Source organism: Castanea sativa, chromosome 11 (genome assembly GCF_040712315.1).
Source record: "Castanea sativa cultivar Marrone di Chiusa Pesio chromosome 11, ASM4071231v1".
Lineage (NCBI taxonomy): Eukaryota > Viridiplantae > Streptophyta > Magnoliopsida > Fagales > Fagaceae > Castanea > Castanea sativa.
In genome coordinates, this window is record NC_134023.1 from 32514812 (window position 1) to 32523347 (window position 8536).

At 30.5% G+C, this 8536-nt stretch overlaps 1 protein-coding gene across 1 annotated transcript; it reads left to right on the forward strand.

Moving 5' to 3' along the window:
• The first annotated feature begins 6724 nt into the window (after positions 1–6724).
• LOC142614643 (brassinosteroid-responsive RING protein 1) lies at positions 6725–7614 on the forward strand. The gene has a single exon (XM_075787201.1). It carries the CDS (start codon positions 6805–6807, stop codon positions 7315–7317), a length of 513 nt encoding a protein of 170 aa, XP_075643316.1. The 5' UTR covers positions 6725–6804; the 3' UTR covers positions 7318–7614.
• The last annotated feature ends 922 nt before the right edge of the window (positions 7615–8536 follow it).

Below are 8536 nucleotides of genomic sequence, written 5' to 3' on the forward strand. Positions count from 1 at the left end.
GCATAAATCTGGCATAGAAACACACACTATGCAGTAGATTAGTTTGGAGCTAATTTAATTCTCCAAAATGATAGAGAATCAAAAGATGCCAAGGGATACAAATAATAATGGGATGGACAGAAGCATAAAATAATTATAAAATATCTAATGTACCTTTAATCCTTGTTTTCTGAACAAATCGTTGCTTTGTTTACTAAAAAGTACTTTTGGCCAATAGAGAGTGGGCGTGAAAGGTGTTAAATCATAATGCAAAATAGTGCAAGTTGTCCTTGAGGATCTCACTCAATTATTATTATCTAACTAAAGCATGCCACATTCACTATCCCTCTCTCTTGGTCTTCGACACGGGCAATGATCTTCCGAAACTTATTCACGAGGAGCACAACTGCACATAGTGACGCATATGTTTGACATGATTTATTTTGTAAATTGATTTTATTATTTAATTTTTTTTAATTATTTATGAGTTTTATGGTATTTTTTAGTATTATTCATGGGTCCTATTATACTATTTCAATTAATTTTTACTTTTATCTACAATATTTTCAGTAAAAAGTTTTCAAGTTCAACAAAATAAATAGATCTCAATCAAACATATAATAATAAATGTAAAGACCAAAAATCACGTAAAAGACTTAACAACAACAACAACAACGTTTTTCGACTAAAGGTCCTCAAACAACGAATTTGTAGAGAGGGTAGCAATAACAAAGTTTTAGACGTCTTGTCTCCCCTATTCCTGTATCTTTCCTCTCTTATTTATACCATTTGCACTTACTATCTCAGCCATACACCTCTCATCTACTCAACCATCTTTATTGACACTTGTCCATTCTCTTGTAGTCGGTAACGGAGAGAAGCTTTAACTCTGTGTTTTGTACTGTTCAGGTCACTTTTACATTAATACAATGGATAAAGCTGGTATTCCCTATTCAATGCGGCCAAAATGGTTGGTGCAGAACATTCAATGCAACATTCATAGTTATCCAACCCAGTATACCTCATACATCATCAATCTACCTTTTGTCCTTTGTTAGGCCATCCCACTTCATCCTCGGGACCTTGACTTTTATTCTCCTCTACGCCTTATGCCATCCAATATGTTTTCGGGTTTTTAGATCTTTGGGTCCTCAGGTCCTCAAATCTTCAGGTCTTCACAATAAAAATAATAAAATAAATACTATTTAAAGATAACTAAATAAGTCATTAACGGGATATATGTGTGCGTGTGTGTGTGTATAGACACACACACACGTTAGATACACAAATAAAGTGCAAACCCAATTATTACTTAACTAGTGTATAATCCATTTATAAGCACGGTACAATTAAAAATAATCATAATTATACATATATATAAGTTTAAATTATATTTAATGTAAGAGTTATACATTTTTTTAAAGTCATAGATATATACATGAGTTTACTTTCTCTCTCTCTCCCTTTTTGGATATAAATTGTGTTTTTTTTTTTAATTGCGTTTTTTTATGGTTTATATATATTAATTACACTTTTTTCTTTTGCACATCATTAATTCACCTAGAACAAAAATTAAAAAAAGAAAAAAGAAAAGATAGGACACATAGAGCAAAATTAGACAACAATTAAAATCTAAATGGATACTCTCTTAACTTTGACTTTATATATAGATGTGTAAGAGAGAAATTTAATAAAAAAAAATTGAAAAGGTAAAACAAGTAAAAGTGAAAAGGTCGAATTAAAAAAAGGTAAAAAAGTTCTTTTGCCTACACTTTTTGTTCTTGATTTTTATTATGTACCATAATTAACACTAATTGTGATTAATCAGGTTTAGTCAAACATTTTTCTTAACCATGATTAAAACAACTTATTTCTTTACATAAGTTAAAACAAATTTTAAGCTTACCCCCTATTTAACAACATGGGGTCAATAATTTCACTCCTTATTTAATAACCGGGCCCGAGGGACATCCTAAGCTTGCTATAAAACCTCCCATTTAATCTGGCATTAAAAGCTCTCCAAAAAACTCTCCCAAACTCTTAATTATTCCCTCAATTACCTTATTACATACAAACCTTCTCCGTAACTTAAGAGCGGCATAATTAAAGGGCTTGGTGTGAACGTTGTAGCACAATAGATTCCTCTCTTTCTCTCTCTCTTGAATTTTCTATTTTGCTCTATATATGTAACAGTTCAAATATGGCCATTATTCGTATGTTTTTCATCTTTTTGTTGTCTAGCACCTTTGGACTTGTCTATGTGATGCACTACTAACCTCTACTCTTTGTGTATTAAAATTTTGGACATAACTCTCTTTATTTTATTGCACTTATTGAACCAAATGGGTATTTGGGCTAATTTTCCCTTTTCACAAATCGACCCAAAAGTTGCTTGTACTTCAAGTAAAATTAGCTAACTTCTGTTGTTCTTGGAGTAGGGTTAGATATAACAAATTTGGATTAGAGTTATATAACATATTTGAACCTTGATAAAGATTGAATATTTATTCAAAGTTTTTTCAAAATATCCAATTAATTGTCGGAGGAAAAATCTTGTGTCTACTATTCATAACTTTCCAAAATATCTAATAAATTGTTAAAAAAAAGAAGATAAACCTTGATAAAGAATCAAAGATTGAATATTTATTCAAAGTTTTTTCAAAATATCCAATTAATTGTCAGAGGAAAAATCTTGTGTCTATTATTCATAACTTTCCAAAATATCTAATAAATTGTTAAAAAAAGAAGAAGATAAGAGTATATGAAAAATGTTGAAATGAAAATTAAATTTGAACTCCTAAATTTTAGCCCCTTTTATTTTATAACTTTATTCAGGTTTTATAGTTATCTCATCCTAAATTTAGGAATGATAATTCTTTACAGTTTTCTTTTATCAAAACTATAACCACTTGTAAATTCTTTATAAAAAAAAAAATATTCAAACTCTTTGAATTCAGAACCAAGTCAAACCTCAAACAGTCAAACCACTTGACCCAGTATGGGCAAAGTTGTTGTGAGGAGACATATTAAAAATTAGAAATTTGCTTGGTCTACGTTATAAATATCTCATACCTCCACTCTATAATAAATAGTGAAAACAATTGGAATTTTTAAATAGAAATGTGATCATTTTTATTTAAAAGAGGTTCAAACTACCGACAACTTCTATGATTAACGTCATGTTTCCAATTAATATAAAACGTTCATATTAGATGGAACTTGGGAGTAATATAATCCAACATTTTCTTTATTCGATATAAGGCAAGACTTCCTTCTCTTTTTGTTTTCTTCTTCTTCTTCGACTTTCTTCGTCTTCTATTTCTTCTTCTCAAATCCCTCTCTCCCTCTCCGTATTCCAAGTATCATAGTTTCAAAGCAATTTCTAATACTAGAAAGACCAAGTTCATGGTCAATAATGACATACGATTTTTATTTTAATCTGCTTTGATAGTATGAAGTGTGAACTAATATATATCATGTGTTTATTCTGTGTAAACATTTAAAAAAAAATAAAAACTAATCTGCTTGATAATAAGACTCAGTTTTAACTCATATAAATATAGTTAAGGGTCTAGTCAAGCGGCCTAGCCCTACGACCCATACTAGATAAAGGCCCCTAATTTAAGAGCAAAGTTTGATTTTTTTTTTTGAGATATAAAAAAAACAGTTTCACATTTTTTCCTCCACTTTCAAGAAGACCCAAAAAAATTGAGTAATACTAGAGAAAGATAAATTTAAATACATATATTGGTTCCAATTATCTCAATTAGTAAAATCTCTTATGGTTGAATAAAAAATCTGGAGTTCAATCCATGCTTACACCAAAAACTGATCGATATTTTGATTTGATGTTAAAGAGTACAATCATCATAAGCAAACTCTCTCTCTCTCTCTCTCTCTCTCTCTCTCTCTCTCTCTCTCTCTCTCTCTCTCTCTCTCTCTCTCTCTCTCTCTCTCTCTCTCTCTCTCTCTCTCTCTCTCTCTCTCTCTATATATATATATATATATATATATATATATATATAAAATACTGTACATAGGTTTTACAAATAGGCATGCCACTAATTAGAATGAGTAATTTAAATAGGAAAATCCTAGAAATACTATAAATTTTGCTACACAACATTTCCTTACAAATCAATGTGACAATGAATATGATTAGTAGAATTCAACAACCCATTAAATGCATTTTTGAATTATTTTTTGTAATTTGTAGTAAATTTTTGTAATACTTATGTTTTAAAATTTATAATATCTCTAACATCAATCATTCAAATATTTGTTTATTATATTCTTGAAGTGCTATTGATCACATTCATTACTAAATCAATTTATAATTTTTTTGCAATAAATTTTATAATAGCACCAACATTTTTCCAAAAAACAAAAGTCATATTAATTTTTTTTAATATATATATATATAATAAAAATTTATGATATAAAACATTAGTTAAATATTATTTAAGTGATAACAAAAAAGTTTTATTTGAAGATGTGACTCCAAATTTGTTCGCCGATTTGTTTCATAAAAAATATAAAAAATTGTCAAAAAAATTAATTAATTTCCTGTTTTTATATAAAAAAAATTTAAAAGTATTTTTTAGACATTCATTAACTTTTCCGGTAAGTAATACGAATTATCAAGGGATAAATGATGAAGACTCAATTTCCACACGCTTTCCCAATTGCAGCACGTGACCCACGCTTGTAATTTTGTAGTCTACCTGAGAGGGCTACCTTATTTTTATTTACAAGAATTATTATTACCTCTTACGCGTGTATTAATCATTAATCATCATACTATAATACTATTTTTTTATTATTATATTATATATAAATATAATATAGTATAGGAGTTTCCTTTACGCAGCCACGAAAACCAAATCACAATTCACCGATCATCACCGCCATATCTGTACCATCCAAATTCCAAAGTGGATCCCACCCAAAAAAAATACAAAACCATCTGACACGACTGTCTGGTACTTCCCAAATGCCCACTATAATTTCAAAACAAATTTTACACCGGAATTGCTAGGTTATAATATTTTTTTTTTTAAAGAAAGAGGTAGGTTATAATATTGATTACTATATAGCATGTATCATATAATTCAGTAAAAAAAAAAAGAATGTATTATATAATTTATAAGTCTATTATTTACATTATTTTTTATTGTTTATCATTAGTAACTTGCTAATTTAAACTCAAATTGTTTAATTATTTGCAAACCAAATAATGTTACAAGTACAATAAATTTTCATAAAAAATTTCACTAATGAATATATAAGTTGTAATAAGCTTGTTTGTGACATTATTTTATTATTTACTATTATTAATTGTCAATGCAAGCTTTGATTGTTCGATTTTTTCCTATTTAAGCAATATTTACTTACACAATAAGGGCATGTTTGGTAGACTATAATAGGTGTTGCTATGTAATAGTTATTTCTATAATTTAATTATTTTTTAGTTTGGTTATATTTTTATTACAAAGAATAGTTATTCCTTATGAATAGCTATTCTTCAAAATAAGGAATAATTATTCCTCTTTAAAAGTTTGTATTAGTTATTTCTTAGTAAGTGCAATAATTTCAAAACTTAATATATTTTCAAATAAACAAATTTTCCATATACATCTAACAATTATAAAAATAAAAAATAATACATATCTTTATTAAATTTAAAAATAACAATTTTTAAGGAGATATAATGGTATGAGTAAGATATTTCCTAAAATAAATGTTAAGTTTCATTTTAAGGTTATAACTCACAACCAAACTAATAAATATATTTAGTTATTACATTACAACACACTTTATTACTAGTAATAAAAATTACCATTCTTGTCGTAATCCTCATTTAGTGTACCAAACATATTCTAAGTTTTCATAACAAATTTTACGACTAAATTACTAGTGCGTTAATGACATTATTTTATTATTTACCATTAATAACTTGTTACTTTAACATTTCATCATCTAATCCTTTCTCAACAAAGCAATATTACATGTATTTTAAATGTTCATAACAAATTTCAAACTTGAATTGCCAAATTATAATTGTGAGGATACTTCCCCAATTATCCGGATTTATCCGCTTTGGGGAGCCAGTCCCTCACGGTTTATCGGCTCGTCCCCGAGTGTGGGCAGGATTTTCACCAGGAGCAAGGGCTAGACCTTGGACTCGCAGGCTTGACACCAAGTCCCACATCGGTTAGAGTTCTCCCACACGCATGGTTTATGGAGCGACCATGTGTGTACCATTACTAACACTCAGAGTGTTAGTAATGGTACACACATGGTCGCTCCAGAAGCTTATAAACCATGTGTGGGAGGGAACTCTAACCGATGTGGGACTTGGTGTCAAGCCTGCGAGTCCAAGGTCTAGCCCTTGCTCCTGGTGAAAATCCTGCCCACACTCGGGGACGAGCCGATAAACCGTGAGGGACTGGCTCCCCAAAGCGGATAAATCCGGATAATTGGGGAAGTATCCTCACAATAATTATAGAGCCATATGGTAATCAATTATATCATTAACAACTTCTTACTAAAAAAAAAAAAAAAAAACTTGGTACTAAATTTGTTTTGAATTTTGTTCCCACAGGTTAAGTCACAGGCTGTAGCTCTAGCATGTAGCTTACTTGTACACCCTTTATCAAAGCCGAAACAGAAGCTTCCATCCTCTCTCCCTAATAAAATTCTCTATAAAAGCCTCTCACTCAGCCTAGCTTTACATAGATAGATAGATAGGTAGATAGCTAAAAAGAGCAGCAATCAAAAGAAAAAAAAGAAGAAGAAAGACCCACTTCCTATTAACGGAGCTCCATGGGTTTCCCGGTCGGGTACTCCGAGGTTTTCTTCCCAAACCTCTTTCTCCAAGCACTTTCCCTTCTGGGTTTCATCAGAAACCTCATTTTCTCACTCTTTAACTTCCTGGGTCTCTCTGATTTCATAGAAACCGACACAATTTGGCTGGATGACCCGACCTGTACGCCCGAACACAAACCCGTATCCGCTATGCTGATCCGGGAATTCCTGCCGGTGATGAAGGTGCAGGACATCGTGGCCGGCGCCGGCGCCGGAGACCTGCCGGAAAGCTGTGCAGTGTGTCTGTATGAGTTTGATGGAGAGGACGAGATCAGGTGGTTGAGGAATTGTAAGCACATTTTCCACAGAGCTTGTTTGGACCGTTGGATGGACCATGATCAGAAAACGTGTCCTCTTTGTAGGACCCAGTTTGTGCCTGAGGAGAAGCAAGATGAGTTCAATCAACGCCTCTGGGCTGCTACCGGGGTTTCTGATTTTTACGCTGAGTACAGTGAGTACAATTCGGTTTGAGGGGTTTTTATTTATTTATTAAATTTTGGAGAGAGAATTAAGAATTTGGGTCGGTGGGATTATTGAACATTTGATAGAAAAAAAAAAAAATGTATATAGGTCATGAAAACTTGGTACGCAAAAATAAAATAGAAAAAACGATATGAAAAATGTAGGACTTTTTCTTTTTTTTTCTTTTACTTATTTTTTGCTCTAACAGAAGTATTTGAGAAGATTGCTTTAATAGAAGTTGATAAATTTTATGTGATGTTTCCAATTGTGAGATTGGAATACAATGGGAATTTACCATTTAACGCATGGATCTACTACTATTTTGGGGAAATAATTTGTTTTGTTTTTTTTCTTTTTTGTTATAGTAGTATCCAAGGTAGTAACAAATCTTAGCTGCATATATAGAATATAATATAATATAATACTAGGGCCTCATAAAAATTGTTCTGTTATATTTATGGGTTATTCTTGACTTTGAAACCTCCTAGGTACTCTGTCGGCAAAAGATACACTACTAGAAGAAAATTTTAGAAAATGAAATCTAAACATAGATTTCAATATTGAATTTCTCTCTCTTTCTAACCTTGTAATACTAATAAACATCGTAATTTTGAGAAACAATTTATTAGCTGAGCTGAGCTGAGCTGAGATTGGAGTCATCATTCAATTAACATCTTTTTATGTTGATAAAAGAAATCATAAAAAGAAAAAGCAATGAGCAATCATCTCTCTGCAATTACTATTCATTCCTCTCAAATTCCTCTCACACGAAAACTACTAGTGCTTACGTATGGGTTTGTAGAATATGAAACTCCTTTTTTTTTGTTTTTTTGGATAAGCTGTATATTAGAAAACCACTTTGTTAAATTTTCTTCCCATCTATAAGAACAGAAGCATAGGATTAATATTTTATTGATTTAATTGCTTCATGTTACAGTTGGAGTTGTTCTCAATGGTTAGAGCAGGAAAAATAACGATTTGTTCGGATCTTGTCTGGGCCACTTGATATTAATTGGCCATGTACTAATTTTAACGATAACAATTAATGTTCCCTTTTTTTTTTGTCTCTGGCTGAAATAGCACTTTAACTTTGATACTAAACTTCCCATTGGATATTAATGAAAAATGATAATTATTTTATTATTTAACTTATTTTTGTTATTATTAATGGATCTTACAGTACTATTTTTATTGTACTATTTCAGTTAATTTTTACATTTATCTACAG

Coding starts and splice junctions, on each gene's coding strand:
- LOC142614643 (XM_075787201.1), top strand. CDS start 6,805: ATGGGTTTCCCGGTCGGGTACTCCGAGGTTTTCTTCCCAAACCTCTTT.